The sequence below is a fragment of the Medicago sativa genome, chromosome 1 (genome assembly GCF_051527215.1).
Source record: "Medicago sativa cultivar Bolivia chromosome 1, Bolivia_mono, whole genome shotgun sequence".
Taxonomy (NCBI): domain Eukaryota; kingdom Viridiplantae; phylum Streptophyta; class Magnoliopsida; order Fabales; family Fabaceae; genus Medicago; species Medicago sativa.
In genome coordinates, this window is record NC_140749.1 from 23,404,430 (window position 1) to 23,430,327 (window position 25,898).

General features: G+C 33.0%; 3 protein-coding genes and 1 pseudogene across 3 annotated transcripts; 2 read left to right on the top strand and 2 right to left on the bottom strand.

Annotated features, from left to right (window-relative positions):
* Positions 1-7,427: 7,427 nt before the first annotated feature.
* Positions 7,428-11,057, top strand: LOC146953731 (lysine-specific demethylase JMJ13-like). Its single transcript, XM_085749430.1, has 9 exons — positions 7,428-7,807; positions 8,022-8,178; positions 8,275-8,494; positions 8,730-8,783; positions 8,882-8,961; positions 9,049-9,326; positions 9,823-10,221; positions 10,309-10,406; positions 10,654-11,057. The coding sequence occupies exons 1-9, from the start codon at positions 7,453-7,455 to the stop codon at positions 10,930-10,932; spliced, it is 1,920 nt and encodes a 639-aa protein (XP_085605556.1). The 5' UTR covers positions 7,428-7,452; the 3' UTR covers positions 10,933-11,057.
* Positions 11,058-12,170: 1,113 nt separating this feature from the next.
* Positions 12,171-13,198, bottom strand: LOC146953732 (protein argonaute 2 pseudogene; annotated as a pseudogene).
* Positions 13,199-19,126: 5,928 nt separating this feature from the next.
* On the bottom strand, positions 19,127-19,540 carry LOC146953733 (uncharacterized). The gene has a single exon (XM_085742444.1). The coding sequence runs from the start codon at positions 19,538-19,540 to the stop codon at positions 19,127-19,129; it is 414 nt and encodes a 137-aa protein (XP_085598570.1).
* Positions 19,541-21,881: 2,341 nt separating this feature from the next.
* On the top strand, positions 21,882-25,369 carry LOC146953734 (lysine-specific demethylase JMJ13-like). Its single transcript, XM_085742454.1, has 9 exons — positions 21,882-21,987; positions 22,360-22,516; positions 22,607-22,826; positions 22,989-23,042; positions 23,128-23,207; positions 23,295-23,572; positions 24,071-24,466; positions 24,563-24,738; positions 24,863-25,369. The coding sequence occupies exons 1-9, from the start codon at positions 21,882-21,884 to the stop codon at positions 25,112-25,114; spliced, it is 1,719 nt and encodes a 572-aa protein (XP_085598580.1). The 3' UTR covers positions 25,115-25,369.
* Positions 25,370-25,898: the final 529 nt, after the last annotated feature.

Consider the following 25,898-nt stretch of genomic DNA (forward strand, 5'->3'; position numbering starts at 1 on the left):
AGAGAATTTCATAAAGCATGGCTTGTTTTGTATATATATTATGATGAGATGTCCCACAAATACAACAACCATGCAAGATATTTTGGTTTCTATTTTAACTTTTTCTCTTGGTCAAGAAAAAAAATCTAACTCTTCCTCAAAATGACGTAACATAGCACAAAGATATTTTTGTTTGAAGAATGAGGAGTACTTGTTCATCGGGGAAATCACTTCACACTTTTTTGGAATTGGAAAATTTCTCAATTTTATGAACAAAAGCAAACTTAATTGATATTTTATAAATTTAAGAAACTTAATTAAAAAATCAACTATGTTACAAAAGCACACTTAATGTTTGCCTCTAAAACTTTTTTACACATTTATCTAGTCTAACCACACGATGCAAATTTCTACAATTCTTAACATATCTTACAAATATCTATTTGACATGATTTTTTTAAATTTATACAACGTAATTTATTATAACAAAATAAAATAAGTAGTATAATTCGAAAATAAATCAATACAAAGTATTTTAGAATCCCATTTTAATTGTAAAATTAGGATTCAACATGCATGTGTGGACTTGATCGGGGTTTTACCACTCGTGGGTTTAGGAGCTGGGGCTTTTATGGTAGGACAGACAGCTCTAAAAGTTGCGTCAAGCAAAGTGGCCAAACACGAGAAAACGTATTCTGGCAATCAACATACTTTTATATCATTTGCCTTCGACACTTTTGATATCCTAGCACTAGAGGTTGTTGACCTTCTACATAGAGCTCGAAGCGTCGTGCACAACAATGTCATGACTCCTAGGCCAATGAATATTGTGTTTACAAGAATTGATTTTGCTATCCAAAAAGGTCTAATGATGCAGCTTGTTGCCTGTTTGCCTTCTATTCATGTGTAATTAATCATTGATATATAAATATAAAATTAGGAATCGATTTGATCTCTCAATGTTTTCACGATTCAGTTTAATCTTCTACAAGAAATAATATTCAGATTAGTCTTCCACTTAAAAATGTCAAGGACTGGTTTTATTTTATTTTATTTTTCTAGAGTTAATTTATATTGTAATTTGTCGGAGATTAAATTGGAAGGCAAGATAATCGTCGGAAACTAATTAAATATTGGATCACAATTTTAAAAGATGATTTTTGTTTTAAAAAAGTCTTATGGATTTTAAAATAATTTGCAAGGTTTTAATTACTTGTAAGATTTGAAAGTTCGTCAGGATTTACAATTTGAATTTCAAAAGATATACATCATACGATCTTAAAGGATTTGAAATGACTTTATGAATTTATAATATTTCAAAATTCTCTGTGAATTTTAACAAAATCATTGTAAAGAAATGATTATAACACACTTTATTTCATTATATTCTCAATACACATCCTTGAAAACAAATTTCAATACACACTTTTTAATTTGATGTTTTTATTAAAGATCTTTTCATGTTAAAAATTCACTAATAAAATCATAAACATCCCATAAAAATCCAATTTATTAAACAATCTTTTAAAATTATAATATTTTTTCCCTAAAAAAAATTATAATATTTTTGAATAAAACAAAAACAAGACTTTTTAAGTTACAAAATGCCTTCCTTCAAAAAAAAGTTACAAAATGTCTTGATTTTTTTAATTATCTTAAGATTTATTCCCAGGACTTTTTCTTCTTAAAAAAGTTTTAAAATCCTAACTAAAAACACCTCCCCATAATTCCACAATGTTTTTTTTTTTTAAAATACATTGAGTATATTTTATTTACATGTTGATCTGCAAAATAAATTGTTACTTCCACCTTTATCGGAAATCACTTTTGAGATGAGATGGTGTGAAATAAAGGGCTGAAATTGATTCGCGTGTTTCGTCCCTCCTTTGTTCGAAATTGTTCGTGTTCGTGAGATTTTCGTTTGCGGTTGGGTCGTACTAAATAATGGTCCCCTGTTCCATCTCCACTATGTCCCTTCTTCGTTCCTCAAGTAAAGTAAGTTATATGTGATCATTCATGATTCATGATGTTTTTTAATTCATTTGATTCCTAGACTAGTGTAAATCACAATTAGTGTAATGGTCTTGGACGCTTGACCCAAAACTCGTGTAAATGAAACTAGTTTGTAAATCACAAAATCTTGAGTTTACGATTGCATGCATTAAGCCTCACCGATTTAGTTCGTGCATAGAATCCCGATTTAATGTAATGGTCTTGGACGCTTGACCCAAAAGTAGTGTAAATGAAACTTAGGGTGCGTTTGTTTCAGCTTTAAAAAAAATAGATTTTGAGTTAAAAAAATCTAGAGATTTTTCTTTAGAGATTTTTTAAAAATCTAAAGCCTGTTTGATTTACTATCATAAAAATAATTTTTTTTAAGATTTGAAACTCTTACATTTGAGTTTCTTGTATTTAAAAAAAAAATTGGAAAAGCTACTTGAAATAACTTTTCATTTTGAGGCTATAAATGATTTTTTTAACAAAATGTATTTTTTAAAAATCTAAAACAAACACTACAAAATTAAAAAAAAAAAGTGTTATTTTAGTTAAAAAAAAATAGATTTTTTGTCAAAAAAATCCAAATCAAACTGACCCTTAATTTCTTCTGCATGCGGCCTCTTCAACTTTCCTCGTATCTTCCACTTCCACATAATTGACCTTCCAACATTCAGCAAATCTCCTACAAATAAAGATCATTCATTACCACAACTACTCTTCCATAACTAACCCCTTACATTCTTTTGAGCTCACACCACTTTCTAGTCCTCCATTACTGGTAGTAGAAGTATGAACCCTATAGAGGACAAGAACGCAGTGCCGACTCAAAAGAATGCGGTGTTAGCTCTGGTAGAGCCTCAGGAGATGGATGATGTTTGTTTGTATAGAATATTTGCTGAATGTATTTTGAATTAATGTAATTTATTTGCTTATAGTTTTAGTAAGTTTATGTAAGAGGGTTAAATGCTGTGGCTCGTTAGAAGTATAGGGAATGGTGTGGTTTAAGTTTTCTTCTTAGTACTTAAAGATAAGTTTAGAAGAAGGTGAAGCTCTGGGTTATTGGAATATTGATCAAGACAGAGGTGGAGAGGGTTGAGTTGTTTGTTAGAAATACTGGATGAGACTTGGGTAGTAGTATGGTTTTAAAGGGTCATAGGTATAACAAGATAATGGTAGGTGAGAGAATGAATGAATACAGTGGATGTGATTATTATTATTGGTATCGGATAAATTAACCATAGTTCTTGAAGTAACAATCGAAGTCTCACAAATGAATAATTTTAGAACAAGACTTATGAGGTCACAACCACAAATTTATATCATATAGATACACATAAATGAAAAAAGGTAAAAAGAGAAAAGATCAATTTTATAACTCGTAAAAAAAATATAAATTTTTGAGTATTGTTTATTGAAATGGTTAAATAATGTACAATTTTGTATTTGCTCGAATGATTTAAATTTATAGTTGTGACTATACAAGAATTATCCGTAATTTTAAGGAAAATAGGGTACTACTCTCCTTGGTAAATGAGCTGAATAAGTTTTTGACTCCTATAACTTTTTCAAATTTCATTTTTAATCATTATAACAAAATTTATCTAGTATTTGTTGAACAAATGTGGTCACGGTTTGTGGTCTTTATTTGTAAGTCAATTCATGTGTATCATTCACATTTTTTTGTTGTCCCCGTGAGTTTAGCTCAGTTGATAAGGACAATACATATGTAAGGTCTGAGGTTCAAACTCCGGACACCACCAAAAAAAAATGGAGTACACCACCAATATATTAATACTATCAGTCCTTTTGTGCAAATATTTTTTTTGATAGATAGATGAAATGACAATAGCAACTTGAGAACTCACACACACAAAATTGATGAGGAGTTGAGATTTAACTTATCAATTTCTACTATATATACTAATATTATCGGTTGTTCATCTAGTATTCGACGTTTCAATATTCTTTTCAATTCAACTATGACTTGTGTACTCATTTAGTTCAAATCTAACTAATGTGAAACTAACTTGTCAGATTCTTAAGTTCCAATATGATTTATAAGCCAATTCCAATTATTTGATGGGCTCAAGTTTGAACAGCTATGGCAGAGAACAAAAAGAAAACAAACTAAAAGAAGGTGCTAGAAATTCTTTAAGTTTTATTAATTGCATTAACTCGGTAGATATAGCATTGAAATTTTAGACTTTTAAATAGAACATGTCACATTCACGGCTTCATAAAAAACAAGTGGGTAGATAAAGTTTATAGTTGCACTAATTGATTGGTAGATATAGCACGTCCATTTCACCTGCACATGTTACTTTACTTACTGCATTAGTTCATGGGAAGATATAGCTTTGATGTTTCACCTTGTTAATCTACATTTCACATGTTTAAAATTTATACAAGAATGGAAAATTACACCCTCTGTTAAAAATTGTATTGACAAATCAATGCTCGTGTAATTTAAAAGAAATTGATGTTTGCACCGTAGTTAAGGATAAATTATTTTTCTCAAGAAATTAAAGCATCTAATACAGCAGCTTTGGTTAATATCACGAAATTTTAAAATCAAAATGTTGCATAGACACCCTTTTGAACCATACACACACCACACACCTTCGGATATGACATCACTTGTTATAGTGGATTTTTTGTTTTATTTTGGGAATTTTGTCCAACAGCCTACAAAAAGACAGACGGCACGACTTACCACGGGTAGGAAGACCTAATTAAATAAACAGTGACCAATTTTACAATTCAAATGCTTCCAAGTAACAGCCAATTCTTCTCAAACTTTTGTAAAAATTCACCTTCAGACCTGAAATGATTTCAAATAACTCATTGGTTAATTACAATTACCACCAATAGGAAGAATCTCAAATTACATTGGCAAAATCTGTTTTTTTTTTTTTTGAATGGTCATTTTTCAAATTTCGTCTATATTATATGTCCAATATAAACAACTAACCCAATATAATATTCATTTTTCACATAATCAATTTGAGATTCATATTGTATGTCCAATTTGAACTACTAACCCAGTATAATATTCATTTTTCACATAACCAATTTGAGATTCATATTGTGTCCACTTCATAAAACCCTTCCATTTTAAAAATTCTCAAAAAAAAGTTTACATGGAAGAATTTTGAATTCCCAAAAAATTTACATGGAAGACTTTGAATTCTCAAAAAAAAAAAAAAATACATTATGTCTTTAAAATCCCCCGTCCAAACACATTGAAATCCTTTTTTTTTTTTTTTTTTGTGTTTTCTTTTTCATAAAAACGTCCATGTTTTTTTATGGAAAAATCCTTTTTTCTCGTTAGGGGAAGAGAGCTATGATAGATTAGAGTTTGGTCGAGAGTGAAGTAAAGTGTTGCGAAGAAAATCTCCTATTTTTTTAGTGGCCTATTTCACTCACAACATATCATAATAGTACTAATTAATAAAATGTACTATAGTTTACTTATATTTACACACACTAGCGGCAAGATGGACACTACAAAAACTTGGTAAGGAACGATAAAATGGTAAAAATAAAGATAAGGTTAAAATTGGAGGAAAAGTTTTTTTTGAAGAGGATAAAATGGAATATATCATCAACACAAAAAGTTCTTCCTAGCGCAAGGTGTGCCAAGGAAAAACAAAAGAGTCTGTACAATATTTACAAAGTCGGAAAAGAAAAAACAACAAAAAGAAAGACGAAAGAAATGACAAAGCCACCAACCATGGTAATTGAGAGAGATTTTGTTTTGAAAATATAGGTTTTTACTTTTGTTTTAACAATAACAACACCACTTTTTAATACAAATTTACTTAATTTTAGAACTTTAACCAATACCCAAGGACATTTGTTAGCATTCCCTTAAAAAGTGCCGTATATTAAATTATTCCCGCCACTGTAGTCAGCAGTCAATTAGTTATTACAGTTACTTGTTTCAGCCATTCATGCTGCGCTATTAATAGCAGTTGGATTTAGTCCAGCGGTTGAGATATTATGAGATAGAAAATTCATTGAAATTAAAATAAAACATAAAACTGTTAAACAAACGTCATTGCTTAACCTTCAGAATTTCTTGTTATTTTCTAAGACATTTTTTTTAATCGAAGACATTTAAGCCCTTTGGTTTAACAAACAACAATGTATTTGACAAAACATGATAAGATGCCAATGTAACATTGCTTTTGTCAACACACATTTCCCAGAAATAGGAACAATAATATGAAGTAGTCCTTATTCTTTATTCTTTGATGGATCACCAAATTGTCTTTGTAACATTAGAGTAGCCAAATCTTAATTTGTTACATAATATGTTATGAAGTAGTCATATGGTTTTATTTCACAGTCGATTTCACGGCTGCGTTTATGGAGAATTGCAGTCAAATGTGACTAATTAATGGTTCACAGAATAATTGCAACCGCGACTACAACCACATTTTAAAACCACCCAAAAACACGATATTCTTGTTTGGATTGCGGCCTTGAACATGTTTTGCGATTATTTTCCTCAAAAATCTTGCAATTAACATTCCGAAAGAATAGTGATTATTGAATATTGTACGTATTCCAATTTGAGAAGAAATATCTCTCCCAAAAACTTGGAGAAAGACTAGAATTTCATTTCGGAATTATTTATTATTTATTTCTTACATTTTTCGTAACCATAATCTCCAAAAATATAAATATGGTTATACAACTACTAGTAATAAGATCCTCTTGACACTTGTTGTTACGGTTGCATGACAACACAATTTGGATAAAACTGCTAATTATAACTAATTACAATGGTTATTGGAAAAACGTTTTGTCTATACGAACATTGATTTGATTTACACTAAGTTTGTCACAAAAGCAAAAAAATATTAAGAATCTTATCATATTCAGTAACCATAATCCATGTAGCACCAACATTTCAAACGGGGATATGATGTCCATCACCTACGAGACACACGGTCACAAATGTGTTTACATTCAATTCAATTACAAGTGTCATGTGTCAGTGTCGTGTTTGATGTCTATGTTAACGTTTCATAGAGCACAATTTCATCTCTTCATTTGTTTTTCTTCATAAAAAAAAGTGTTCCTAGAAACTCCTCATAAATTCCTTTGTGTAATTGGTAATAGAAACTAAGGCAAATATCATATAGTAAAGATTTGTTTGAAGATACTTGAAGTTTTCAAGTGTAACGTTTGATGCTCAATAAATATCTATCTTTCCTTTAAGGGAAAAGGTGGTTACATATCAGTAAATTAACTAACCTTTAACTTGCTACATTCATACCATTATTATTATGCAATAATAATCATTGGAAAATATTCCAGGATGAAATGGAAATGTATCAGAAGAATATTTACATTTTAATTCTGAAAGTTCTGCTTCACTTTATATATGTAGTTAATTTCTTGAATATTTACATAATCTTTTATTTAATTTCTCCAATTTTGGTATATTACCTTCATTGTTGCAGCATGGTAACTTTCTACATTTACTACTTTCTATGTTACCTTACAACTGTTACATATTTTAGGTTGGAGAAAAAGCATCAAAGAGTAGAAACTGGTGTCAATGCAGAAATATTAGATGCTTGTTATATAAAAAGAAACAAAATGGGTGCAACAAATGTTGTCAAATATAAAAGAAGTAAAATTAGAAGAAAAATGGTTGAAAAAAGTTCAATAACTCACAAATCGAGTAAATTTGATTTGGATGATCTAAATTGGACAAACATGATTCCAGAATGTCCAGTTTACCATCCATCAGAACAAGAATTTGAGCATCCTTTGGTTTATCTACAGAAAATTGCTCCTGAGGCTTCTAAATATGGTATGTCATAACAGATTATAGTAGATGATTTTCTTTTCATCCCGGCGTTTATGATTTTTTATCTGTCATTAAGCAAGTTTTAACCAAGAACACTCCTCATGCATAGAAAGGACTTTGATTTTTTTCCATTTTTTCCTTAGTATGGCTATCTAATATGTCGGCATTTTTCCATTTTTTCCGAGGCTTATGTTTTTATTCATTTTGCATATTTCAGGTATATGCAAAATTGTTTCTCCAATTAGTGCCTCTAATCCTGCTGATTTTGTCTTAATGAAAGAGAAAAAGGACTTCAAGTTTGAAACAATTTTACAGCCTCTTAGGCTTTCCAAATGGAATAAGAAGGATACAATAACCTTCTCTAAGAGAGGAAGGTAAAAAATAAACTAAATTGGTTTTGCTGCAGTTTTTAAAACTGCCTAAATGATGAAAAAATAAACTAATTTAGTTTTTGATATTGTTTCTACCAGAAAATTTACATATCAAGAATTTGAGGCTATAGCAAACAAGGCATTTTCCAACAGATTTCGCAGTTCAGAAGAGCTTTCTTCGTTAGATATCGAAAAAGCATTCTGGCACGAAATGATACATGGAGAGAAGGGAACAGTTGAGTATGGAGTCAACATTGAGGGTAGTGTCTTTTCATGTGATCCTGATGATAAACTTGGAACGAGCAAATTCAATTTGAAGGTCTCTTTTTAATATTTTATGATTGCTAAATCCGTTCTCAGTGTTCCCTTTCTCTATTAACATCTTTATACTTGTAGTAATAAATGTTGTCTAGTGACCAATGATTCTCAAAATCTTCAACTACTGAGTATGCATTTGAATTCAATCTAGCCTTCAATCTATTATTTTTTACTTGTTGCAATATTCTTCGGTACGTGTAATTATTGTTTGATTAATATTTTTCACTTTATTTTAGAATTTGGCGCGGCTGCCGCAGTCTCCGTTGCGTTTAGTTGACAGAGGAATTCCTGTAAGGAAGCCATTTTTGGAACCTAGTCTGGATTAAAAGTTATTATTATTGTTATTACTATTACTATTATTAATTTAATTTTGTTTTTAAAATTTTAGGGAATAACTGATCCTATGCTTTACATTGGGATGCTATTCAGTATGTTTGCATGGCATGTAGAAGATCACTATTTGTACAGGTAGATTTTCTTAACATTGCTTCAAATAATGTTTAAGATTGAAAATGTATAATCATATCTTAATATATAGTACTGTATTTTTTGCAGTATAAATTATCATCACTCAGGTGGAAATAAAACTTGGTACGGTGTGCCTAGTTCTGCAGCCTTTGAATTTGAAAAGACTGTCTTGAATCATGTGTATTGCAACAAAATCTTAGCAGATCATGGAGAGAATGGTGCATTCCAATTTCTTGCACAAAAAACAACCATGTTCCCTCCTAATGTCTTGTTACAACATGATGTGCCGGTTTACAAGGCGGTGCAAAAGCCAGGAGAGTTTGTCATCACCTTTCCTAATTCATATCATGCTGGATTTAGTCATGGTACTCTCTCTCTCTCTCTCTATCTCTCTCTCTCTCTCTCTCTCTCTCTCTCTCTACATGTGTTGGTGTGATTTAGTCATGTTTATGTTGGCTATTGCTCATAGTTTACGGATAAGTAGGCAGATCGCTCGAATAATTGAAACGTATGATTCAAGGTTAATCTTGTAAACTGGAGCATAGTATTCACACAAGTAATCTGAAAATCCTAGGCTTGAAAAATGGAAAGGTACTTCAGCCACTAGGCACAATTTGTCGAACTCCGTAATCAAATATTGCTTGTTCTCCGTAATCCGTTTACTTTTGGACCAGGGCTGAAGTCCTAACAGTTTGTGCATATAGAGACGAGACATCTACTTATTCTCATAAAAGTCTTTCACTTCCTGATATTTCAAATACTTATGTTGCATACTTGTTCGGAAAAAACTTTTATTCCTATCCCTATCTAGTGCAAAATGTAAAGATGGTAATTATTTATTTATTTTCTTGTTGAGTTTAGGTTTTAACTGTGGAGAAGCTGTAAACTTTGCTATTGGTGATTGGTTTCCATTTGGGGCTGCAGCAAGCAAACGTTATGCACATCTTAAAATGCTACCTATAATTCCATATGAGGAACTTCTTTGTAAAGAAGCAATGCTTATCTACAAGTCCTCAAAAGTCAGAAGTTACAAAAGCAAACTCGAAGTCATGGCATCTTATTGTGCCATTCTACAGTCTTTCTGGCATCTTATGCAATTTTATAAGACATCACTATCTCGATTGAGCAATTCAAGAAAGTCATCAAGCTCTTCAAATACATCATTAGGTTCTGTGACATGCAGCCTCTGCAATAGGGATTGTTATGTAGCTTACTTGTTGTGCAAGAAATGCTATTCCTATCCAATTTGCCTTTTCCATGGTAAAACCTCATTAGTCTATTTGATAATTGTTATCTCATTTGTTTTTATTCTTGATAGATAAATTGGCTTATTGTGATTATTTTCAGACATTGTGCCAAAAACTTGCTTATGTGGGGGAAAATATACCGTTTTTAAGAAGAATGACATGTCAGAACTCGAAGATGCTGCCAAAAGTTTTGAACAGGTAAAAGAATTGATTGACATGTTATCTTTAACATGTATATTCTCCTATAGCATGATTGAATGCGTCAAAGATCTGTGAAAAATGTAAACAATGAAACTGATTTACAATTTAGAATTCTCAAAAGTTCATTAAAATAGTAGCATTTCTATTCTTGCATCACAAGCATACTGCATTACTTCATCTTTAGGTAGAACATATTTAATTTTATCTGATTAATTTTTACTTTTAAAATTGAAACTGAAAGCAGAATGATAATTGGCATGAGGAAAAAAGTTCTAGAAGAACTGTCAACTCTGTAAGGGCAGTTTCTTCTAAACTGAAAACAAGAGTCACGGACAACTTCAAGCAAAGTGTTGAAAAGAATCAGAAGATGACAAGGAATCGTCGTAAAAACAATACTTCTCCATCAGTGATGAGGGCCAAAAGACCGCGAACCCTTTATAATTTGAGAAAACATGAATCAAAATTGATCATAGAAGCTCCTGCAATATCTTCTGTTTTGGTGAGATCTGAAAAATCAAAATAAACTATCTTCTTACTCTCTGATAACAGGAAATATACTATTAAGATTGTGGTAGATTTGTGTTCTTCATTCTATTTTTTTTTTTTTTTTACTATATACAAATTGTGTGCATTAGATTAGTTTAGCATTCTCATGTCCTCGTGAGCTTAGCTCAGTTGGTATGGACAATGCATAAAATATGCAAGGTCTGGGGTTCGAACCCCGGCCACCACAAAAAAAAAAAAGTTTAGCATTTTCATTTTAGATATGGCAGTCTTTCCATCAGGGTACACAGTAAATATGGCAGTCTTTCCATCAGGGTACACAGTAAATTGTGTTCTTCATTCTATTTTTTATAGAATGTAAGTTTTGTCATAATTTATACTACTGCAGTTTATATTCCTTGAATGAGGTGATTTTCATTTGATTATAATCTGCAGTAACTTTTCCCAAATACTTTTGTTTAGTAGAGGACTACAAATTTCCTTGTATATAATGTGTGACCACTGCTTCAAATCTTTACATCAACCTTCTTCCTCATCTTCACTCATTAGTTCCCTTCTTGTCACCACCATCACTTTTGCATTTCAACTTGTCTCTCAACTCCTACCAATCATAACTCATAACCAATTCTCTTCTCCTTCTTCTGATGATGATAACAATGATGCCACCATTTCTTCATCTCAGTTTCTTCATTATTTCATCCCTCTTTTCACACCCCCATTATGAAATGTTCTCTTACAACTCACTTCTTCATTTCTTGCCAAGGACAAGCTCAATGCCTTTGACTTAATGCAATCCTTTCTCTGAACATGATGAACATAGGTCTGTTAGAGTTTTTGGGATTTACCTTATGCATCGTTTTTTAACCATGATTGACTTCGTAATGCATGTATATTTGAACATGTCAATGTCAATCCACCTCATGATGTTCCTCAAGGTATGGAGATTTGTTTGAGTTATTTTCTTGTCAATGAAAACTATACTAGTAGGCAGAAGAAGAGATTGTTAGAAGACTATGGCTTCAAGTGTAATTGTGAATCAAATTACTAGATAATAATCGTGTTGAAGAAAATGTGGAAGAGGATGAACAAGAGGTTATGGTTATGGTTATGGTTATGGATGAGGAGGAGGAGGAGCAATGTGAAAATATCCATCAGACACTGACAATTCCCCACATTTATTTCTTTTTAAAAGGAGAGACTATTTTGTTGAGCAAGATAAAGAAGGGGATAAAAGATGCAATCAAGACAAACCATGAATTCTTCAACAATGAAGTATTATATGAACAATCAAGATTTACTCATACAAACATACAGAATACAGTTGACAGGACAAGATTGTATTACCTCTTCAATTTTCTGTTCAAAATCCCTTACACTTCAATTAGTTGGTTCTTGAAATTAGAAGGAATTTAAAAAGGAAGGTTTTATAAACACAAAATTGAAAACCTGTGATTTGAACAGTTTTTTTTAATAGACTGTAGAGGAAAAAGGAGAACTCAGAAGGATCAGTCTGCAGAGTGTCCACAACTGTGCCGGACAGCACATTACTTGTGACATCTCCATCGTTTGGAGACATAGGAAAGAAATGGGTTCTATGCCCCTTCACAGCTACCACAACAGTAAAGGTCGGATGATAATTAAAGCCACCAAAAACTCTCTTCAGGTCCTCCAACTCCTCATTCAGGACTATGGAAAACTCTCCCCTAGAGACACCATCCCGAAATACGATTATTTTTTTAGGTTTAGTTGTGTTCAACTTCTCATAATTTCCAACAAGATCAGAGCAAATTGCTCCGAAATTTGAAATTTTCTCACTGTGACCCTCCTGAACGCAAATACGTGATGCGTATTTATTTGTGGCAGGCCAGTTGACTTTCGCAACAAGTGCTGCAATCGATGGACTCCCTCTGCAGTCCTTGGAAGCAGGATGATTCACATCAGCCCTCATAAGCATAACATGTTCTTCATAATCAAAGAATGGGAGTAGTCCTTCATCCGCATTTCTCCCTCCCATCTTGACATTTATCTTATGAGCAAGAGACGTTAGAAATGCAGGTGACCTCGCATTATAGGGAGTTAGGCAACAACACTGGGTCACTATACCGATTTCAGTTTCTGCTAGAAATTTCAGCAACTTGTAAACTTTATTATTCTTCGACATTATGTAAAACAGAAGTTGCAACCGTCTTCCATTTATTGTCTTAATTCTGCTAAGAAATTCACGAAGTGAATCTGAATTTTCCAACTTGAATATTTTCAAGGCTGCTCCATGTTAATGCCCAATCTTGTAAATATGTGTCGAAGAGCCTCAATGAAGTTGGTTAGATTATCATGCTCATCGCCAGTAAAATTTAAAATGGCCCAATGTTCAACCGGCTTTCCTTCCACACTCAAATTTCCATCTAACTTCAACGATGGAGGAAGAATCACACATCCTGTCACAACTGTCATAGAATTGTTGACACTGTGTGATAAACAATCAAGATCATCATTTCATGCCTGTCAAAAAAGATTTTATTAGCCATTTGTCTCTATAAAATTAAAATATTATAAACCAACAAATTTCTTATAGCATTGTTACTTAAGACAAGTAATTTGTGTGAACTTAAAGAAATGCTAGACTGTGTATTTGTGGGAGAAAAAGGATTAGTTATTGGAATTATTCACGTACGCAAATAAGCCCAAGGTCATTAGTTATTGCAATTTCTTTGCAAATTTCCAATATCCTAGATTTGCATAAATTGCTAATATTCGGTTTAACACCTCTACAACGTCGAAGTCAATGTAACTAAACATTTTACTGGAGCTTTATTGTTTCACTTAAATTACCTAAACACTTTTTGGCCTTATTCTGCTATTTGCATTATATCAAGATGTCCCTACAGTTTTCTTGAACTCAAAGTCTTATGTATTCTATCCTATGCTACTACATTAACACATAACAGAAATAAAAAATTATCCTAGTAGAGCTAGAAAGTGTAGTATCTTACTTGAACCGTTGTGTAGAAATATGCTCAGATTGGCGAACAGAAATGCGATTGTATTGTTGCTTTGCATCTCGACAGCTTTGCTGTTTGACTACCATACACAACTCCATAGGTATAAATGTGTTTCTCCACGCACTCAAAATAACTACAGGGACATCTTGATATGCAATATCGTGTCCATGCTTTTCTTTAAAATACTTAACCAGAGAGGTTTCTTCATTCCCATTGAGTAAAATAATATCCTTGGCATTGAGAGCAGTAAGTCCAACAACTCTTTGAGGGCGACTGATCTTGTAACTAAGCTTCACCTTTAATCCTATAATCAGTTACAAAAACTCTTCACGATGCTTCAAAAACTCGACAGTATTGAAATCTTGTACTTCACGAGAGACATAAGTGAAGAGTGTGGGTGACGAATCTGTGCAGAAAGGCTGGATCTTTTTTGACCTTTTTCTTTTTCTCTTCAACTTGACAGCACATAACTTGTATGATTTGGCCATCTTCTCCATCCGTATCAGGTCTAGTTATCGGACATCTAAAATCATCCTTAATGCTATCTGCATAGAAATTAGAAAACTAATTACTCAATGATTTACAGATTATTTTAAAAATTGCATGTGAAATACTATTTTTTGTAGCAATTAGAAAACTTATTGTTCCATTTTATAAAAATAAAAAGATTTTTCTCTTTTTTTAGAGATTTGAATAAAAAGGATAAGTTATTTGTGTTTACCATAAAGAAAATAATTTTGTGCAGAAATGCTAGAATGATGGACAATGACAATTGATAACACCAGACACAAAAATCACTTCCCGTTCTCATCCCTTCTCTCCAGATAAACCATCCCCACGATAAAAATTTAATCCTCGTAATGACCTCATTTAGGTTTGTATCCTTCCCTTCAAAAATTAGATTATTCCTACCCATCTTAAGAGACCAAATCGCTTCTAGCCAAATGAGATGTCTTACCTTTTTCCAACTATAGATGTGATTTGGATATCCGGATATGCGAATGAGAAAGAGAAGATAACATTGTCACTGTCCTCGTCCACAATTGAGCATAACACACATCCTGTAGCAACATTTGCAAGAAAAATGCCTCTATGTCGAAGTGCTACCTTTGGTGCAATTCTGCTGTGAAAGACCTTGCAACCAAATTAAAAACAATAAATTTAGAGGCGACTGCACTCTTCCAAAGCAGCTTGTAAGCTTTACTATGTCAGGAGCGACATGATCCTGAGTGCACAGATTCAGCAGGTAAAAGAGGAAACCAAATTGTATATATGTTTGTTAGGCACCACCGTCTCCACTTCGCCAAGAGCGTCATGTTGAACAAATCCATATTTTTTACTCCAAGTCCTTCCGACATTTTTGGCTTGTACACGTTGTCGCAACTCACCCAAGGCAATTTTTTCCCCTCATGCAACCCGCACTAGCGAAAATCTATTTGAATTTTGATTCAGAGTCTTAACAACACTTAAACCAGAGACCAACTCAAAAATCCTAAAATCTGACTTAATCGCGCAAAGAAAATCCAAATCTCCATCACAAAGTAAGACAGTATCGTCCGCAAACTAGAGCATGTGATACCAAAGCGAATCATGCACTTTGAATCCCTTTAAACAGATCCAAATTCACAGCATTTCGCATCAATAGTGAGAGCCCTTCAGCTACAATTAAATAAAAAAGGCGCTAGCAGGTCTCCTTGCCTTAGTCCCCTCTCGGCTACAAATTCTTCGGTAAGGCTCCTGTTAAATAGAACTGAAATAGAGTTTGAGTGAACATAGGTTCTCATCCAGCCAACACCATTTGCTATTAAACCCCATCCTAAGAAACATCTAGAATGTTTCTCCACAGTAGGAAGGAAGATCAACACGGATCAATGAGTTAATTAATCACTTCTTTGAGTCTAGAAGCCAAAATCTTGTGAAGACTTCCTACAAGAGAGATAGGTCTATAATCTGTTAATTTTTGGGGCACATCCTTATTATCTACACCGGACAATGGTCAGAAATATCTCTATCCCCCACACTTTGATATATAACTCCCTATAGTCTCTTATCAAACCAAGTATACTTGTTTTCTAAGAATGTCAACTAATTCCATATTCTCTATAAAATTGCAGAATTAGACTATCTCAAACATGCTCCTATCCCCTCCATAAGGCAGACACCAGCCACCAATCTCCTATAGGCAACTGAGATTTTAAATTTTCATTTTTTATAGATTTATATAATTTTTTAGATTCTCTAACTTTTTTTAAAGAATATATGTATCAAACAAATAGAAAGTTCTTAAAAGGTTATTTTGTTTTTTTTCCATAGAAAAATGAAAAAAAAATATTAATATTAAAGAAGATGAATACCTTGACCTGGAAGAGGATTGGTGAGGGAAGGGTTGCCTCCGGCATGGACACTATCACGGAGGTGCTGACACTGGCTACGGCCGTTTCGACCTAAGTTTCTCTTACAACCTCTTCTTCCTGTTAGGGTTGGCAAAATGGATGGATATGGATTTGAATCCTAATGGATGGATCAAAAAAATTCATTAGTCCATTAAAATCCACCAATTTCTTTTTTGAAAAAAAAAACCATTCAATCCATCCATTAGGTTTTATGTCCATCTAATCCATCCATTATTAAATTTAGGGTTAAGTATGTGATTCGTCCCTGCAAATAGGGGTCGCTTAAAATTTCGTCCTTGCAATCGCTAATCCTTTTTTTTTTTTTTGCCCCTGCAAAGTTTAATCAGTTAAAAATTCGTCCTTTGACCCAGTTAATCACTGCCACATCAGCAATTTACCAAAAATGGCATGGGAATTGACGAAAATACCCCTGGCTTTTTTTTTTCCTTCAAAAAAAAAATTTTTCCAGATTTTTCCCAACTTTTTTTTTTGCAATTTTTTCTCCGAAAAATTTCAGTTTTAATTTTAACATTTTTTTGTCCGAAATTTTTTATGATTTTTAATTATTTTTTCAGATTTTTTTTAATTTAAAAAAAAAAATTTTAAGGAAAAAAAATAAGCCAGGGGTACTTTCGTCAATTCCCATGCCATTTTTGGTAAATTGCTGACGTGGCAGTGATTAACTGGGTCAAAGGACGAATTTTTAACTGATTAAACTTTGCAGGGGCAAAAAAAAAGGATTAGCGATTGCAGGGACGAAATTTTAAGCGACCCCTATTTGCAGGGACGAATCTCATACTTATCCCTTAAATTTAAATGGATGGATTATCCATCTGATCCATTAAATAAAATGTATTATTTATTTTTTAAATTTGTTTTACATAATTTTTTAGATAATTAATTGGTTTTACATAATTATTTTGTTAATTAATTGGTGCATAAAGTAATACATTCAGAACTGCTCTTCTAATTAAGTCCAATGCTTATTTTCGTCTAAGCCCAAAACATTTTTTTAAAGTCCAAAACTGAAATAAAATAAAAAATAAAAGGTGGTGGTGCACCGGCGTTGACCACCATCGTTGAGCGGCGGCGCTCCGGTGAATTCACGGCGGCGGGTGGTGGTCGTTCGGCAGCTACGGCGGAGCTCCGGTGGCCATATATTCTTTTATTTTTATTTTTATTAATGGACTGAATCTTATGGGTCAATCATTTGAGGAAAAAAATCAAAATATTTCTGTTTAGGACCCCATAACTAAAAACTGTTTATTTTTATTTATTAACAAAATTAATTTAAATCATACTTAAAATAATTTTATATCCAATGGATTATTGTTAATATTTTAGATGATCCAATGGATTTCTAAAATAAGGTGGATGGATTGGATGTATCCATAATTTTAAGAGTTTTACTTTTTCCACCCTACTGCCTTCACGCACGCCCTGCAAAAATTCTAAAAATACCCCTGGTCCGGATTACATTTTCCGAACCAGATTGTTAGTGTTTCCGGAATATAAAATCCGGACAAATACGATATGAATATTTTGTGTCTTTATTTGATGTCAAGGGTCTCTGTTGACCGTTATACGACCCCGCATAAGCTGCAATGCTATTGCAGGGGTCGTATGAGCGGTCAACAATGACCATGACACCACAAACACTCCTAAAAGCTACCTAAAAAACTTAAATTTTTTGAAGAAATGTAAGAAAGGATGCGAAGAAGAACGAAGGAAAATGTTGAAGATCCAAGCCTTTTTATAGCCTAAAACAAGTCCTATGTGATTTGGAAGTCAAAGAAAACGTGTTTTTCATTCAAAATCGTCCAAAAAATGCTTTAAAACTCCACTAACCGGCCAAACCTTTGGTGAAACCTCACCGGCCAAGTTGTTACTGAGTGGTTCCGGATTTTATAATCTGGAATGCATGAAGTATTTCCGGATTATATAGTATGAACTGCATCAGAATAGCATAAATAATGAATCTTTTGGGAAGGTGGTTCGAAGAGGAGCTTTTGAACTCGATCCTACCGGCCTGCCAACTGACATGTTACGATCGGCAGGCCGACATGATCGAGTTCATAAGAACCTCTTCTTTGGAGTAAGATCTGCAACACAATGAAGAAAGGCAAGGTGTTTTCAAGAGGATTTCTTTGAGTTAGATCCTGCTGCCTTGCCAAATGACATATTCATCTGGCAGGCAGTAAGATCTAACTCATAGAAACCTCTTGATATTTTTGAGTTATATATCTATCAAGGAGGCATCAAGGACTATCTATATATTTTTGACAGCATGCTGAGGATCTTCATCATGTCGTTATATAGAGATCTATATATTTAAAACAGCATGAGAAAGATCCTCAGCTTGATGACAAAAATTTGCATGGTTTGCTTTGGTGTGTTTGTGTGTTTTGATGGTATTGAAGGTGAAAACCGGAGAGGATGTATTTATAGAGGTCCTTGGATGTTGTGGACCACATAAACTCTTAGTGCAATGTCGTCCATACAAAAGAATCCTATGTTGAGGCATTCCAGATTTCGTTTTCCGGAATAAACTTACGCCCTATGTTTTTCCGGATTTAGTAATCCGAAAAGCATATGTTTGGTTATTTTATCGATTAAATGAACATCTTTACCATAAATTAAAACATAATAAAGCACGCAATTAAATTCAACAACAGATAACTAACACACAATAAAACACGCAATTAAAACATAATGCAACAACTTAATTCAACAACACATAACTAACACGCAATTAAAACAGCATAAAACACGCGATTAATTAAAACATAACACATTATCACGGATCATCTAAACTAACTTCTTATTCCTCCTCTGGTCCCTCCAGCAGATCCCTGATCTCTTCGTAGTTCCTGGGCCGGTGCAAACTTTTCAGAATTTGTTCAGCAGATCTAACCAACGAAGCGTCCAACTCGATCGGTCCTCTAGCGCTATGCTGACCAAAGACAGAGAACATGGTTCTCACGTCGCTGTCGTTTGTGAGTTTCATCCGGCTGAAGCGTAGAGATCCAACTGAGTCGGACAATGGACATCGATATTCAACACCGACCACCCTCCTCGTGTCTCTGTGGTTGAGTTGACGGTTGATTTGATCCAGCTCATCCTTCAGCCCGGAGAGGGTGACATCGTCGCGAATCCTAAACAGATGGGGTGGTGTTCCACCGTTGTAGTAGACTGTCGCTTGCTTGGTGTTCGGATCAAAGCTAGGGAATTCCATGTTGCCGAGGTATCTGGGCGTTGTAGTTTACTTGTAATGAAAACAGGGACCCCTATTTATAGAGGTATATGGGTGTTGTGGACCACGAAAATTGTCGGTGCAATGTGGGACACACAAAAGAATCCAATGCTGAAGCAATCCAGATTTTAAAATCCGAACCAAGCATCGCCATACACAAAGTCCTAAGTTCTCCTTTGATTCACCCCATGATCATATCTTTCCGGAATATATACTCCGGAATGTATGTGCATTCCGGATTATATATTCCGGATTGCACCAGAAACTTTTGGTCGGTGGTCTGCACCACAAAGAAAACGTTTTTCAAACATTTTGGGTGGTGGTCAAGTGTAAAAACACGTTTTCTGACCGGCATTGATGGCTTCCCCACCGTTTTTTTATTCCCCCTCCCCTATAAATATGGTCCTCTTCTACATTTTATCACACCTTCTTCTTTCTTCTCTTCTCCTCTTCTACGATGTGTTTCCATCGCTGGTCTTTCATAGAAAGATGCCTCTTTGGAAATCCATCAGGGGTCATATGATCGGTCAATAGGGTAGGGGGTCAGTCTGAATCTGATGTTGGTTTGCCTGGGTGTCATGTTGACCATCATGGTCTCTTGTTCCCTGGAGGCACCTGTGCTCCCTCTGTCTCCCCACCAACATCATTTCTTCTTCCCCACCATCTTCTTTCCACCCACCCTCTTTCCTCTCCACCAGTGGCTGGAGCTGGAGCCACTGGTATAGCTTATGTAATAGGATAGGATTAGAAATAGTTTTAGGATGTCATAAGCTTAAAAAGCTTGAAAATTATTGTAATGTATTGTTCATATATTAATAAAATGAATTGTTTTTATGTTTGTGTCTTTTTATTTCTGTTTTTTATTTTATTTGCATTTTATTTTACGAATTGTAGAGCTTGAAATTGCAAACGTTCTGGTAAAACACTATTCCGGATTATATAATCCGGATACATCTGCAAAATTCTAACAATGCAATCCGGAAAACGAAATCCGGACAAGGGGTAAAATTGGAAAAAAAAATAGGGCGCGCGAGGAAAGGCATAGGGTGGGAAAAGTAATACTCTAATTTTAAATGGATTGATTAAATCCAATCCATTGACTATTTTTTTTATTTAATGGATGGATATTATGGTAGATGGATTGGATGGATTTGAATTTGATGGATCCTATTGCCACCCCTACTTCCCATGGTGAGTAACTTGTTGCTGAGAGTAAAAGAAAGAGAAAAATGAAACGAAGAGTGAGAGGCTTCTTGGTCAAAAAAACCCTATGTTGAAAATATGTATCTGTCCCATTCGTATGTTGTAATTGAATACTACTGGAAGCAGAAACTGTATGTTTCTGCATGATATGCAGCTACCAAAGAAGAACATGCATGAGAAGGGGCAACAAAATAATGGAGAAAAAGCCTTGAAGAGAGGAAATTTGTGTTAATTTTTTGAAGAAGCTAAATTTGCGTTATTTTTTTTTTAAGGAGCTAAATTTGCGTGAAATATTAGATGTTTGTTATACAAAGAATAAACAAAATGAATGCAACAAATGTTGTCAAATGCAACTAAAAATGGAGAAAAAGCCTTAAAGAGTGGAAATTTGCGTGAAATGTTATATGCTTGTTATACAAAAAATAAACAAAATGAATGCAACAAAACAAACATTGTCAAATGCAATAAAACAATGAAGAAAAGCCTTAAAGAGTGGAAATTTCATGAAATATTAGATGTTGGTTATATAAATAATAAACAAAATGGGTGCAACAAATGTTATAAAATGATAAAAAAAAAAAACTAAATAAAATTGGAGAAAAAGCCTCCAAGAATGGAAATTCACATGAAAGGTTAGGGTTTGTTATATAAAAAAGTAAACAAAATGGTTCACATGAAATGTTTTTATGGTTTACAACAATTGTTTCCAAACGCAAAACAAAAAGTAAATAAAGTTGGAAAAAAGCCTCAAAGAATCTAAAATTGGGGAAATATTAATGCCTTCCAAACCACACCCGGCAAAAAAATCATGTCTAAATATCTTTTTAAAGATTTTATATTTAAATATATCTAAGATTTATATTTTAAATGAGATTTTAATCAATAAATAAGATATTATTAAGATATCATTACAATTTATAATTTATATTTGTGTTTAGAATGTTTGTAAGATTTGTTTCTTATTTAATTATATGATTTAGAAATATGTTTTGTATTACAAGTTATCTTATATTTGTATTACAAGTTATCTTATATATAGATAAAATCTAGCAAGAGTCTTCTTCATATAAAGATAAATCTTTGCAAATACAAAAGCGCAAATAAAAAAACCATCAATACAATGACGAACATTACTCAAGAATGTCCAACTTATTATCCATCAGAACAAGAGTTTGAGCATCCTTTAGTTTATATGCAGAAAATTGCTCCTGAGGCTTCTAAATATGGTAATAACTGATTATGTATTATTTTCTTTTCCATCACTGTTTTCTAGGGTTTTTTTATCTGTCATTAAACAAAGTTATGCAACATTATTGTTTGTCTTCCCAACTATAGTAAGAATGCTACTTACTTTCTTTTGGATCCATCGCTGAAGTACTCAAGTTCGCGTGCATGTTTAGATTAACGGTGAATTTGTAAAATCACTGTGACAAAGTGAAACTCCAAAATATAGAATCACAGTGGCACGCTATGATTTGTCATAACGATGTAATCTAATATAGGGCAAATTTGTCTACAACAGATTCTGCATTTGTAGGTCTTGTTTTTTTTTTTTTTTTTTTCTGTTTGTATGCTTATATTTGATCTTAATATTTCAGGTATATGCAAAATTGTTTCACCAATCGCTGCCTCTAATCCTGCTTCTTTTGTCTTAACGGAAGAGAAAAAGGATTTTAAGTTTAACACAATTGTACAGCCTCTTAGGGTTTTCAAATCAAATGAGATGGATAAAATAACTTTTTCTAAGAGAAGAAGGTAAGAAAGAACATAAATTTTTCTTCAATTTTTTAAACAGCGCTTGAATGATGAAAAATTAAATAACTTGGTTTTTGATGTTTCTACTAGAAAATATAAATATCATGAATTTGAAGCTCTTGCAAACAAGGCGTTTTCCAATAGATTTTGCGGTAAAGAAGATCTCTCTTGTTTAGATATTGAAAAAGTGTTCTGGCACGAAATAATACATGGAGAGAAAGGAACAGTTGAGTATGGAGTCAATGTTGAGGAAAGCGCCTTTTCAAGTGATCCTGATGATAAGCTTGGAACAAGCAATTTCAATTTGAAGGTTTCTTTTCAAAATTTATGTTTGCTAAATTCATTGTTAGTTTTGTCTTAACATCTTTAACTATGAGTTTATATTTGAATTCAGTCTATTAATCTTTACTTGTGGCACTATTCTTCTGTAAGTGTAATTATTGTTTGATTAACACTTTTCATTTGATTTTAGAATTTGCCGCGGCTGCCACAGTCTCCATTACGTTTACTTGACAGAAAAATTCCAGTAAGGAATCAATTTTTGTAACCTAATCTGAATTAAAAGTTGTTAATTATTACTATTATTATTTTAATTTTATTCAAAATTTTAGGGATTAACAGATCCTATGCTTTACATTGGGATGCTATTCAGTATGTTTGCATGGCATGTTGAAGATCACTATTTGTACAGGTATATTATCTTAAAATTGCTTCAAATATTGTTTAAGATTGAAAATGTATAATCATATCTTAATATATAGTACCGTATTTTTTGCAGTATAAATTATCATCACTCAGGTGGAAATAAAACTTGGTATGGCGTGCCTAGCTCTGCAGCCTCTCAATTTGAAAAGACTGTCTTGGATCATGTGTATTGCAACAAAATCTTAACAGAACATGGAGAGAATGGTGCATTCCAATTTCTTGCACAAAAAACAACCATGTTCTCTCCTGATGTCTTGTTAGAACATAATGTGCCGGTTTACAAGGCGATGCAAAAGCCGGGAGAGTTTGTCATCACCTTTCCTAATTCATATCATGCTGGATTTAGTCACGGTACTCTCTCTCTCTCTCTCTCTTTCTTTCTCTCTCTATAAATGTGTTGGTGTTATTATGTTTCTGATGGATATTGCTTATATTTTACGGATAAGTAGGCAGGTCGATTGAATAATAGAAAGGTACGTAGGTTTCAAGGTTAATCTTGTAAACTAGACCGTAGTATTTACACAAGTAATCAGTAAACCCTAAGCTTGCATAATAGAAAGGTAATTCCGCCACTATGCAGCGGCGTAGGAACAATAGGCCGAACTCCATAATTAAATATCGCATGTTCTCTGTAATCTGTTTATTTTTGTACCATGCCTGAAGTTCTAATAGTTACTGCATATAGAGACATCAATTTATTGTTCTTATTAAAGTCTTTCCCATGCAGAATTTCAGTTCCTGCTATTTTAAATACTTATGTATCTTACTTGATGTGCAAGATAGCAACTAATCTAGTACAAAATCTAAAGATAGTAACTAATTATTTAATCATTTTCATGTTGATTTTAGGTTTTAACTGTGGAGAAGCTGTAAACTTTGCTATTGGTGATTGGTTTCCACTCGGGGCTGCAGCTAGCGAACGTTATTCGCATCTCAAAATGCTACCTATAATTCCATATGAGGAACTTCTTTGTAAAGATGCATTGCTTATCTACAACTCCTCAAAAGATAGAGGTTACAAAATCAAACCTGAAGACACATCTTATCGAGCTATTGTACTGTCTTACTTGCATCTTATTCAATTTTATAAGACATCATTATCACGGTTCGACAGTTCGATAAAGCTTTCAAGCTACTCAAATACATCATTAGGTTCTGTGACATGCAGCCTCTGCTATAGGGATTGTTATGTAGCTTTCTTGTTGTGCAAGAAATGCTATTCAGATCCAATTTGCCTTTTCCATGGTAAGACCTCATTATTCTATTTGACTATTTCAGAAATTGTTATTTAATTTGCTTGTGTTATTGATGGATAAACTTGCTTATTATGGTTATATTCAGACATTGTGCCACAAAATTGTTTATGTGGGAGACAACTTACTGTATTTAAGAGGAATGACATGTTAGAACTCGAAGATGCTGCCAAAAGTTTTCAACTGGAAAAGGAATGCATCGATGCATTATCTTTAACAAATTTATTCTCCTATAACATAAATGAATACATCAAAGAACACAAGGTATGTGAAAGTCTAAACTATGATATTGATTTATTGCAATACAAGTATGCATTGCTTTATCTTCAGGTTGCTTATGTTATTGTATCTGATTGATTTTAACTTTTGAAATTGTAACTGAAAGCAGAATAATAACTGGCATGAGGAAAAAAGTGCTAGAAGAACTGTTAACTCGCTAGGCGCAACATCTAAAATGAAAACAAGAGTTGCGAACAACATCAAGCACACTGTTGAAAATAATCAAAAGAAGACAAAGAATCGACGTAGAAACAATGCGTCTCCATCAGTGATGAGTACCAAAAGACAACGAGTCCTTTATAACTTGAGAAAACATGAATCTGAACTGATTAACAAAGTTCCTGCAGTATCTTCCCTTTAGCCGACACCTGAAAAATCAAAGTAAACTATCATCTTACTTGCATGACAGGAAAGGCAATGTTCAGATTGTGGTAGATTATTTTAGTTAGTATTTTCATTATTTTGATATGTCATTATTTTCAATTCATTAAGGCAATATACAACAATTTCAAAGGTTTAGACAATTTATTCTGCAATATGTTATTGGAGTAACTTGATGTAAGTATTATATCATGTAATATTTAACCATATTTTTTAGCATGTAAGGCTTGTCACAATTTATACTTCTGCAGTTTATATTCCTTGAATGAAATGGTTATCATTCTTTTCCTAAAAACAAAAGTCTTCGCCAGAGGACTACAAATTTATTTTTATATCTACTACATATATATCAACTATACTAACTGAATTCTAACTGAGTAATAACAGATTGGAGGTATTTTTCTCTATCTTAAATAGGAGAAATTTAGATCAAAGTCAAATTCAGGAGAAATTTAGCCCACCAAATTTCTCATCAAGTTTATCAACATAGTCACCACTTCAATTTTCTGTTCAGAATCAGCCACTGAGAAACAACCCTTGCCCTTCACTTAATTGTGTTCAGGGAATAATGATTTGAACAACTTTGTTTACAGATAAAAGGATTTCATTAGTAAAGCTACTAAGTAATAACACAAAGTGTCATATTACATAACCATTAAAAGATTCATTCACAAATCAAACGTGCCATACATATATAAACCTTAGTCATTACGCAGAAGTAGCCAGTACATCAACTACAAACAAATTCTATCCGCAGATCAAAT